The 12,558-nt window shown below is 37.8% G+C and overlaps 1 protein-coding gene across 4 annotated transcripts in view; it reads left to right on the top strand.

The window, feature by feature from the left end:
• ARSB (arylsulfatase B) overlaps positions 1-12,558 on the top strand; it is a 74,577-nt gene that overhangs the window by 60,923 nt on the left and 1,096 nt on the right. The window contains exon 8 of one of the 4 annotated variants that reach the window (XM_030237348.2): positions 377-2,167. The exons of 1 other annotated variant lie outside the window; for it this stretch is intronic. In XM_030237348.2, coding sequence (XP_030093208.1) covers positions 377-642 — 266 coding nt within the window. In that variant the 3' untranslated portion in view covers positions 643-2,167. Of the gene's footprint in view, positions 1-376; positions 2,168-12,558 lie in introns of those variants that run through there. 2 more of the 4 variants (XM_030237349.2, XM_050987198.1) reach the window with 2 other exon arrangements.

Raw genomic sequence — 12,558 nt, 5'->3', positions numbered from 1 at the left:
ATTTGCCAAATATTTTGTCTGCGACTTACTGAAACTGTAGGGAAAAAACTGTTATGGAATATCTCAAGTTGGAAGGGATCCATAAGGATCATAGAATCTAAGAAGAGGGACTATTGAATTAATTAGCTGATATGAAATAAAATTACATGGAATTTTGAATTTCAGTGGGTTTTTTTGCATAAATGAGACTCCTATTTAGGTAGCCCTGCACTTGAGAGGTTCTGGTGCAGGGCTAGAGTTAAGGTCTGCCAGCAACTGTTGTTGTGCAGGGGCTTGTCAAGAGACCTAGTGAATTCATCAATTATAGCAAAACTGTGTCTCCACACTGCTGCTCTGTATCTCAGAATTGACCCTTGGTCTGTTCCTGTTCCTGTAGGCTGCAGTCATTGGTTCCCTCCACCGTCTTTGTACAATGAGTCACAGATTCAGTCGTCTGATCCATCAACAAAGAGGCTTTGGCTGTTTGATATTGTTCATGACCCTGAAGAGAAAAATGATGTGTCTGAAAAACACCCTCATGTAGTGGAAAAACTGCTCTCACGGCTTCAGTATTATCACAAACATTCAGTGCCTGTGTTCTACCCTGATGAGGATCCCGCCTGTGATCCAGCAGCAACTGGGGTTTGGGGTCCTTGGGCATAGTCCACACAGCTTTGCACCCTGCAAAAAACCTCTGTAGCAGAGCCTGGTTTATGGACTCAGAGTCCTAGTGATGTATTTTGTACTCTCTTTAATGAGCTGTTGCTAACTGTGAGCTTATTCTTTGAATATTTCACTATTTTTTGTTCTTGATCTGTTGGGAATCCTATTTCAGTCTTTTCCCACTCTCTCATTCCCAGCAATTATATGTGAAATGTTAGTAATTTTTTTTTTAATATTCTTTGGAATATACTTCTAGTGCAGAAGATAAAATTGCCTCCTTCCTTGAAAGAAATTGAAAGGAATTGAATTCCTTCTAAGGAATCATGGCAATTCCCTCTAAGGAATCATGGCAGCAGAGACATCCAAAATTAATCATTCTTGTGGGAGTATATTGATTTCTTGTTTCATGTTTGTCCAAAATACAAATTCTACTGAAAGCTGTTATAAATCTGTATTGGCATAAATTTTTTGCCTTTAACCTGTACTTCCATCCAGAAAAGGGAAAAATAAAAAAAGAAAACCTCATAAATACAACAAAATCTCTATTTCTTGTTCTCTCTTAATGTATCAAACCAGAGTAGAGAGAGATGATCAGCTGGAGTGCAGGGCTGTCAGGTAGAAGGATCTTGACAGGCTGAAAAAATGGGTGACTAAAGATTTCATGGATTTCAACAATTGCAGAGTCCTCCAGTTGGGATGGAACAGCTGCATTCAGGAGTACATGCTCGGCCATGACCAGATGGAAAGCATTAACATCTAGGCATCCTTCTGGACAATAATTAGGACAAGAGTTGCCATTTTCTCTCTAGGTGAAGAAAACCAACCCATTGTTGTTCCATATATGTGAGAATGTAGCCAGCAGCTAGGGATGTCTTAATTATCTTCTATCAGTGCTAGAGCACAGCATCACATTTTGGGCTTCCCTATGTAGGAAAAATATTGGCCAGTTGGAGTTAGTTCAGTGGAGAGCTCTGAATATGATCATGGGGAGGGATTAAGAAATGGGTTAGTTTATGGTGTTGAGAAAAAGGGAAGTTGCTATCTTCAGCTACCTAATGGGAGAACACAGAGAAGAGGAAGCAGGACTCTACTCAGAGATGCACAAAGATGAAAAGCACACAGGGAACATGTGGAGTTCCAATGCAATATAAGGAAAGGAAAAAATATCACACTCTGGGTTTAATTAAATATGGGAAATGTGGCAACTCTAATCCTGGGCATCTTCAGTCTTTGGTTGGAGAAGATTCTGAACAATTCTGTCTCTGAAGTTGGATCAAATTTGAAGTTGATCTGGTTTGGTAGAGGTGGTGAGGAGCAACCAGTGACCTCCACAGGCCCCTTTCTGCAAGAATTGCTCAACAATCCTGTGATGAACAAAACCTTACTTTTATTGTCTGCCTGGTAAGTACCCTGTCTTTTTTACCACAGTGGAGTCTGTTTTCATCCTGAAGTGGGCTCTGAGCCATGAAGAAACCAAGCCAAGCAACATTTCTCAGTTAGTCATCAAATTGATGCAAGATAACCTGCCAGCTCTCTATTGGTGTCTCAGACCCTGCGTTCTGGTAATGTTTCTCAGTGTCCTTGGCTAAATTCTCAGGATGCAGAGCTCAATCTGTCATCATCTCCAAAAAGCAGGAATCTAATTGCCTTTTTCCTGGCTCCAGGACCAACTCATATAAATTGGACTAAAATTTTACTAAACTTCCCAGTTTTCTCTTGGGAGACTTATGCTAATTGTTAGCAAACAGATTAATGAAGAGAAAGGCTCGACAAAATCTGTGCATTAAAAAAAAAAAAAAGAAAAGATAAAGTCTGAAAAAAAGATGAAACAAAAAACTGAAAATGCATATGCTTTCTAATACAGCTTATTCAGTACTATACAGTCTTAAATCTAATCTTGAATGCTCGTCTTTTCTACCTTTGATGTTTTTTCTATGAGTGGAAGCAAATCTTTCTCCAGAAATCTCTTCAGCTTTTTATCTTTCTCCCAAAGAGCTTTATGTTTCTCTCACTCCTTTGTCACTTCTGCTCCTTTACATCAGTATTTTTTTCCTATTCTGTTTCATTCACTATCTTCAGCCTTGAAGACAAGGAAAAAAGAAACGTAGATTCAGAAAAAGTAATTCTCATATAACAGACAATATATTTTCTCTGTTGTTTAATTAGATATATTCCTATGGAATCCTGTTTCAGACCAAGTTTCAATTTCCTTCTCCATTCATCCATCAGTGGCTGAAAGCAAATGGTTGCAGCAGGATATGACTAGGCAAACTCTTCAGATTGTTCCTCACCTTCTAAACAATCGCTCAGTGCCTCAAAGACTAGTTTCTCTTCCATTAATTTGCACGAACCTTTCCACTGGGGCATAGTACCCAGCCTCACAAATACTTTCTAAGCTGTTGGTATTAACACAGACATGCACTTCCACAGCTTATCTAGACACTGGGAGAATCCTCTGATTGTTACCTGCCTCCAGGTGATTAATATTTCCATTGGTAAAACTTACTGTGACAGAAGCTCCTACTATACTACAGTTAACAACTTTCGTATGAACTAATATATTTAAAATAATAAATTGAAAATGTTATACGTACCATAGAAGCAGTCTCCAAACTGGTACCTGATGATATCTCCTTCCATTTCATTAAACACGTTTAGGATTTTCTTTCTGTCATGTGGCTGTTCCTTCAGTTCCTGCTCAGGTTTTAGCTAACACTCAGCTCGTACAAAGACCTGATGTTGGGACCAGTGCTGTGAGATCCAAGAGAGAGCAACACGTAGGAAGCCTACAGGAGGGGCTCAGGTCATTGCGAAGACATTACTTGTCTGCTACAGACATAATCCTTCCTACTGATTGTCAGTTCCTTCAGAATCCACTGACTTATGGGAATCATCTAGACCAAACTTCAAAGCTGGAATTTGTAAACATGACAGCTTGCCCTAAAACACCTCTAAAGCATATCCAGCATCAGCCAATCTGCTGAGGTTTTCATGCTTCCTGATGGGATACATAGGAGGCCTGCACTGTGACACAGGAGAAAGGATGAGCACTTTCATCAGCAGCTCTGGGAATATTTTGCTTATATCTTGTGAGTTATGACTTAGACAACTTGTGAGTTAAAAACCTCATGAATTAAGGACTTAATTAGTGAATTCTCATGTTAGTCTTGTTTGTCTGAAGGAGAGTGAGCGTTTGTTTGATGTGTGTGTTTCTTTCCTTTCCTAATGAGCTCATAAAATAATTTACAGACCATGTTGTCCTGTAAATTAGAGAGATTCAATCGGACCATAACAATCTTGGCTTCAGAGTACAGCAGCATTTCACTTTTGAGCTTTTGAAGATTCTTTATGATAACTGAGGCTTAGGCTCTGTTATTTGCTGACCACATCAAGGGAGGGAAAATGAAAGCAACAAAACCTTTTTATGAGCTATTGCATCACATTGACAAAGCTTGCATCTTCCTTCAGTAGCTCCAAAAAACCTTTATTACAGTTCCCTTTTCTAACTGTTGCAGTCAGTTTATTTTATACTGATACAGTGATTTATGTTAGTTTATAACTCACCTGTTTAGTGCAACTGTAAGTTCCATATTCTAATTGTAGCATACAGTTAGTAATGTGGTTTCCAGTATAGGATTCTAAAAGAGTGAAGTGTTGAATTACCTTTTGTGACCTTTAGATTTATTGTTTCTGTATGTGTCATCATGATACATGTTGTCCTTCAAATGTGTTTTTGAAATAAATCATCCAAAGAGCAGAAGTTCCATTAGTTCTTATTCATCCAGAATGTTTTTGGTACAGTTTATTTGTGCAATCAAATGCAAATGGAGACTTTGACAGCCATTCCCATGTAAGTAAGGCAAGTAGATCCGAAGTGTTTATGTTATCCTTACTCTTTTTTCGTAGTGCATATTTTTAAGTGTCCTATGTACAAATGCAGACATGTAAGATTAGAAAGCTAACTGTTCTCAGTCAGTATCACATATAACATTTCAATTTACAGTAGGCATTACAAGATGTGGTTGTCGCAATAACAAGGGACTGGACTTGGTGATGGGGGAAATTTTTGGCTGACATTCCTGTCTGTCCTTCAGGATTCAGCACTTGTATTACATGAGGAAAAATGTTGTCTTACCCACAGAAGTGGAAATTTCTGTTAATGATATTTTTAACTGGATTTTTTTATGCTGATAGCTAGTTTCATGGAGAAGGAAAAAAACCAATCACCTAAATTGTAAAAGCTCAATAATTAATGTCCTTGACTCCCATCAATTTCAGCTTCTTGGCTGAAGTTAGAAAAGATTTTAAAAATTCTAATTTTAATTTCAGAGGTAAAGAGAGCTTTTATGTGTTCTTTTTTCTCTATGTCCTGCAATCTGCATTTTAATATCTTGCTGATATTCTAATTTCTATATTTCATGTATTAGGAAGTGACTGTGACATATCATTGTCTCACACAGGTATTCAACTCACCCTCTATTTCCTCTCGTTATGTTTTAAAATGCGAAAATTCATTGTTTTCTCAGCTACAGTAGACCTAATTTTTATTTTTTTAAATTGTCTAATTATTTTCCATGGGTGGTCCTTCATAAAACATTTGAATTGAACTGTGTTAGGGAAAAAAAAACATCTGGCTGACACATTTAGAGTGGCATCTGCAAAGAGTTGTATACTGTTAAGTTGTTTCGAGTTGGAAAATAGAGAATTCTTTATATGTTTTGTGGTTACTTGAGTAACATTCAAAAATGCAAGTATTTTGAACTCTAAATAAAACATCATTTCATCCCTTTCCAATTTAAGATTCGTTCTTAATCTAGCAAACATCTGAGCATTATGAATTCGAAACTTCTAATCTTTATGCTTTAGAAATTATTTAAGCTTCAGAAAAGTAACCAAGTTTAGGAAGAATGTTGCCACTGGCTACTCATTTTGCATTGCTTACTTGTAAAAAAGATGTACACAGTCAAGGAGTGGATGATCTTATAAACAAAACAGAAGATCAGGATCTTTCCTTGAGTCAAAGGCCATATATTCAACCTGAAAATAATCTGCCCAACTTTCCTAAGGTTGATAAATGGGTCTTGGATAAAGATCTAAGCTTAATCCTCTTTGGAATGTCTGAACAGACGAACCCAGAGTTTAAACACTTGAGGTTGATGTGGATTTGAAACTCCACTACCAGTCCTTTTTGGTCTTTCATCATACTTTCTGACAAAGTGGTTTAATGGTAGAAAGACTACTAGGAATATATACCCAAAACTGTTCCATGCTTTCCTTTACAAGCAGTTAATGAGCATGAAGTTACACAGAGAATCCTGTTAAACTTGTGCCACCCTCTTGCAGACAGGTCTGTATGGAAGGGCTGACGGTGATAGAGCACTGACAGGGCTCCTATGCGTGTGTGCTGGAGTTGGGCACACAAGGACATGCAGTCCATATGTGTAGCCACGTTTGTTACCCTGGGGCCAGAGACACCCAAATGACAAAGGGGCAACTGAATCACAAAACACTTAAAGTCAAAATGAAAGATTACTTGACAGATGAAAAACATAAAATGTCAAGCAGTACCAGAGGATCCAGAATCTAACCACAGGTTAGGGCTGTCCTAAATGTAGGAACACCAAACCATTTCCAAGATGCAGCAGTTATTAAGGGAGAATTTCATACCTACCTGCTCCTTTGGCAGCCCACCACAGGTCCTGCTCCAGCTAGACCCCAAGGCTGTGTCTCTCTCATAACATTAACCTTAGCATGATGGAGGGGTCAGAGGACCATTTCTCCAGCCCTTGGCAGTCTCTTTGGAGCCCCACCCCAAGTAGACCCATAGGTTTCATGTCTCTCAACTATAAATAAGCTGAGGTTTGTAATAGGGAAGTAGTGCTTTTGGTAAGAGAAGGGGAAAAAAAACCTGCCAATTCTAAGTTTGAGGAGGTTAAGCAATATTTTTGCCAGCGGGTTTCCTGCTGAATGTTTTAACTCTTTCAGCTTACTGTCATTGTCAGCTGCAGGCAGTGGACTCAATTTTGTTTCAAGCTGGGTTATTATGTGGAAAAATCCTGGTTGAACATATGGTGTAAAGAACTCCCTGGGGTCCCAAGCTGCTGCTTCTGAATCCAGTGCTCCCCCATTTCCTTCCAGTGCATTGTAATGAATGTATGAGCTCATCTAGATCGGGCAGAACTGCTGCAAGGAACAGTAAAAACTTTTTTTTGCACAGAGTATTCAGAATCAGTCAGGCATCCAACCGTGGATGGGATCAGTGACAGCCCTTGTGATAATTGCATACTGAGGTTAGCAGAGGCAAGGAGGATGCTGCAGTACTTCTTGTTGTGTTAGTGTTCCCTCCTGAGAGTGTTGGTTTTGTGGGGTGGGGTGCAGAGATACTGGAAAGGTTGGCGATGTATCTGCTGCCAAGTTTCAAAGAAGTGACTACCGGCTGCCATCACCAAAGCAGTTACTGGATGTCGATCCCCTAATCCTGGCTAAACTCAATAGCAATAAAGGCAGTTATATTTTGTCTGCAGGACTATAGTTAGAAAAAAAAGTATAGTCCGAATAGCTAGATTTGGATCTAAGGAATGCAGTGTTTATTTGGACAAATCTTCAAAAGCCACAACAAGGTACTGCACCAAAGCCACAGTTCTGGGCTGCCAGATTTTGACATTCAGGACAGTGATAAAAATAAAAAAGCCCTGTCTTTCTTTTCAGCTATGCATTCTTGCTATTTCTTCAAGCAAACAAGGAGTCAGAACACAGTGAATACACGTACAAACAAAGTAAGCTGTGTTTGGTATTCAGCAATGCTTATTGAGAAATTTTGGGCAGAGAGCCCATGGTAATGAATGGAAAACTTTGATCAGGACATCTGTAGCCTGCCCAAAAAATTTCATGGGACCTGCAAATCTGCCAGAGACATCACTCGATGGCCCTATTAACCAGGGATGTTGAAGTCTTTCTTGATTGTGTACATTGCCCAAGCACACTCATGAACTAGGAGTCATTGATTTTTATTGGATAGAAAACTCAGAAATGGCTTATTCAAGGACATCTGAGCCCTTAAGTTTACCCTTCACATTTATCCTGCTTCGCTGGGAAAAAACTTTAATGAGTCTGTCTGGACGATGAAGAGATGAATGCTGAGAGCATTGAGTCAGAGTGTGGACTTAACTTCTAGCAAACATACTCGCAGTTCCAGCTTAACTGTACTTACAGTAAAAAATAGTTTGGGGTTTTTTTAGCTATAGATTATAGTCTGGGCAATTCTGTGATTCCAAATTGTTTTCTTGCTGTTGCTCATCAGTGTGCAGTTATCCAGGAAAATAGTCAATTCCTGGAGGATCATAATTTTTTCCCCCTTTCCCTTGTGTATGTGGTAAGAGGAGCCTTTTTTAAAAGGCTGTGAACATTGTAACTGCCAGCACAAGAGTCATGAAAGCACTGCTGCCCTGTAGGTGGCCTCTATAGATGTACTGAATTTTCTCTTTAATTCTTGTCCTTTTTGCTTTGTTTTCAAATATGTTGTTTTACAAGTCATACTTGATGGAAAAAGCACTGTCTGAAATAATCCCAAAGTGGCTATTAGTCTGGTCTAGTCATACCCCACAGCCCCAGCAGTGACATGTTGTAGAAACAAAGTCATTCTCCTGCCTTTTCAGTTCTGTTTTGACTTTTCTCTATAATGAAGAGAGCATAGTCATGGTATGTTAAACAATTGGATAAGAGCAACATATACATTACCATCACTCTGCTTCTAACTAAAGCTCCAAAACTAATATAGTGGAGAAGCCTGGCTAGGAATTTACTGACAGTTTTCTTTTGCCATAAATTCAGCATTAGAAAAAGAAAATCCAGAACAGCTGAAATGGCATAGCCTTTGAGTAAAAAATAGTTATATTTATAATATCAAAGGAGACTTATGAAAATATCCCAGCTGGATTTTGAAAAATGTAGGAGGGAATAGAGTAGAACAATTGCATTTCTGTTTATGTTTGCCCTAGAAAGTAGCCCACTGTGAAGAAACATTTAGGAATGTGAATGATTGAGAGATTGTCTCTTAGAGGCAGCAGGTATAAGATGTCTGAAATTCCTTTGAGTTATAATTTCTTGTTAACAACAGGATTTTTTTGTAATTATTTCTGCCCATAGTACACAAGAACCTAGTGAACATTGCTTTACATTAAGAAGTTTTTAGAATTTACCTTTTTCTGTATTTACTTTTTGATAAAGAGAAGGCCATACGAAAGAAATTTTAAAAAGAATTTCTAAAAATAATTGTTTACAAAAATAAGAGTTTCTATGCAAAATGTTTATTCTATTTATAGCATTAAATGCAATTGGAAGAATCCATCTTCCTGGTGATAAAGACTGAGTGTGGTGTTAAGAGGCAAGCATAATTATTAGCCCACAAAAATCATTAAAGATTTTTGTATTATGCAGTGAATTATGCATTTCAGATTTAACTTGTGACAAAATATGCATTACATGTGTGGACCTAATCCAAACCCCAAATCCAAACAAAGCAAGCTCCTACATTGTCTAAGTTTGTTGTATTTCTGAATTTTATATTTTGAGTCTGTGGTTCTAAATACCAATATTAAATTACTTAGTATCAGTTTTTTTCAGAAGCAGTGGGGATGCTCAGACCTTGCTATCACAACACTTTTTAACAAGAATTCATTTCAGAGCCTATAGCAGTGTAAGCATCATAAGGTGCAAGCAAAAGCAGACTTTTTAACAACAGCCACTATCCATCCTTTTACTTAATATTATTTGATGGCATGTTCAAATAAAGTAATAGCCTCTTTCTAAATGCAAATGCTGGTTTTATCTATAGTTTATTTTCATTGTCCTTGTCATAAATGTACTGCTGATGCATGAGAATACAAGAAAGGAATTAGGAACTCTTGGTTTATCCTAAATATTAACCAGGTAATAAGTGACTATAATACACTGATAATCATCAGAATTCTAGATATAGCAGAGATCTGGCATTGCTTAGGTCCATAACTGTCCGCCCCAAATGCGCACGCAACTGCAGTGCTCCTGTAGCACCATTTTCTTCCACTCCTGTCTTAGGAGCTGATTGCTGCATAGATCTCTCTGTATGATCAAAGGGAAAGTCAGAATAATTCCACTCAAGGCCATAGCTTCAAGGGAATGCAGTGCTCATGAAAAGTCTTTGCCCATGAGCTGCCATCAGAAGATTCAGAATTAATTAGTGATTAAGTGACATCCATGTGTCTTAGCTGCCCATGTGAAAAGGTGGAGAGGACAGGGTATTGTGAGAAATACAGACAGGGCTCTGTTTGGAAAAGCTTTGTTTGGGGTGTTGGTCACTCAGCCCGAGTGCAGTCATGGTTCCAGTTTGTTTTATAAACTGATCCAGTCAAGCTGTAGAGCAGAATTAAATACTCCTGTTTATAATATAAACTAAAATTATTGTTTTAGTTCAGGAAAAACTCTTTGATTATTGTTCACTGATTAAGTTATATTTGTAGTGGAATCATGGCTTATTTTGAACATTAATCTGAAAATATGATAGATGACAACTGTTATTCTATATCACTGCTGGAAGAGGAGAAAGTTGCTCTTTCAGTTAATAACTGTAATTCAGCTGAGTTACTCTCTCAGCTAATAACTAGATTTTAAATATATGCATATTGCAAACATTCTATTCTTTCTTAATGTTGTTTTGGTTTTTGTCATGGTTTTCATTGTAACATTAAAAGAAATATTATCTAGATGTGACTCCAGAGAAGGTTAGCAAACATACATTTATTCATTGAACTTCAGTCTCTAAACAGACCTGCAGGACAGACCTTAGGAGCTGTCATTTATTAAATTTACTGCATTGAAAAAGTTATGATCTCCATTTTCTCATCCTTCTGCTCAAAAACCTGGAATAAAAATTTTAAAGAAAGAATAAATTACAGCTATAAACCCCATAAAGAAATATGCTTAAGACAGAATTTGCTTTTGTTAGACCCATAGTAAAGTCCACAGAGACAGAGAGCCCAGTAAATCTGGGAGATTTCTGTATTTTTAAAATGGGCCCATATTTAGGTTTATGTTACTGCTTAGGAATTGACTTCCAAGAAGCCATAACAGTGGCTACTGTTCTTTCCCTTAGGGTTCGAACAAGGAAATCCAATGTTTTCTGGTCAGCAGTAGGAATTCCACTTTGTAATCTGACACTCTTCATTCCTCTCCTCTCAAAGGCAGTAAACCAAAAACTTAAAGGCAGAACAGATTTTCAGATCATGTAGCATTTGTAAATCCTCACGCACATTTAATGATTTGTTGGCATGTACAAACTGAAAACCTCATGACCTGGTCTTTCTCTTGTCAGTTCCTGCTCTCATCACATTGTCTAGTTATGCACGTTTCACTGAGAAATCATGTTTTTGCATTTCTCTGATTTCAGCCCTATTGTTCCAAACTCATGAGGAATAAAAAGTCGTAGAAGAGCCAAAATCTTCATATTGGGAGGCTGATACAGCTTGACTGTACCCAACTATGAGCTATGCTAGTTCATACCAAAAAGAATGCAGTGATTAGAAAGATATTTGTCCCTTTTTTCTATTTTTTAATATCTGGTCTCTAGCAAGCATGTGGTGGTGGCATACTTCTGCATATGTATGCAGTGGTAACAATTGGATCTTTTCATGCTCAGAGTGAGTAACTCAATTCTAGTCAGTCTGTAATTTCTTTCTGACAGGCTCGTTATTTCTCTGCTGATGGTACGGTTATGGTTAAGGGCAGCTGCACAATTTTAAAACACAATTTTTCTGTAAGCACAGTATGTCTCTTCAAGCACACTTCTGTCCTAGCGGCACATAAGCCTGCTCATGCAGTCACCATGGCTGCATCAGTTGTAGAATATGGTTGTAAGACACTTGAGAGAACAAGCGTCTTGACACACAGTTTTACTTGCTGCTATCATCTCTGCTTATTTATCTTTCTGTAATGGATATGTATTTTTACTATAGTAATTGCAAAGCCTCTGGACTCTGGACTAGGAAAATTATCTAGTTGCTTTGGCTGCTTGTTCTCATTAAGGATTTGTTCAAGTTCATGCTGGTGTCAGCATGCCCTCTGACTTCATTGGAAGACCTTAGTGCTATTTGGAAAAATCAGATTATTTTCAAGCATGATACAAACTGCAAACTCAGTTGGAACTGTGTAAACTTCCGTAAGACTTGTTTGTAGCAGGAACAAATGCAGTAAGGACAGCAGTTAGGAAATCTCTTCTTGCTCTTCTCTGTGCTTTCAGTATATGTGCTGCACTTTATCTACATATATTGAACCTCCTTAGTCACTTCTGTGACTAATCTGTTAAAGATCCTTTTGAAGAGATAAGTATTTTTGGAACATTTCTTAAAACTATGATATTTTCTGGACTTTCAGAAGAAATTCTGAGAAGTCCACTCCTGCAGCTATTGCAAATTTCTGGGTTAATAAATAGCAAGGTTTTGGTGAATTCTAAACTTTGAGTTTGAGTACATACCTATAGCTGACACCTCTGGTATATGACTTTTAGCTTGGATCTGTACCCAAACAGTGACGGAAACTATAAACGTAAATTAGAAAAATAAAAGCGTGTACATTTCCCTATGCTTACTGTAAGAAGGTTGTAATCGTAAATTCCAGCACAATGATTTTGTGCTCCTAGGATATGATATGGGTATTTTTCATTGTCACTTTTAGTGAATTGTGTATGTCTGAAGTTTATGTATTGCCTACAAAGCAGAGAGTGATTTAGAAGAGAATGCATTTACTACATTTACTACACCCTGTTCTTCATAGATCCAACACCTCAGACTTTCTGCACACCCTTTTGAAATTAGCTGCTGGGAGGAAGGAACACTGGCAACAGTGTTAAGGAAGTGCAGTCTCAGGCTCTGCATTCCCTTAATT

Source organism: Serinus canaria, chromosome Z, assembly GCF_022539315.1.
Source record: "Serinus canaria isolate serCan28SL12 chromosome Z, serCan2020, whole genome shotgun sequence".
Classification (NCBI taxonomy): domain Eukaryota; kingdom Metazoa; phylum Chordata; class Aves; order Passeriformes; family Fringillidae; genus Serinus; species Serinus canaria.
Note: the sequence above shows the minus strand (reverse complement) of the source record. Positions and strands in the feature narration are given on the sequence as shown.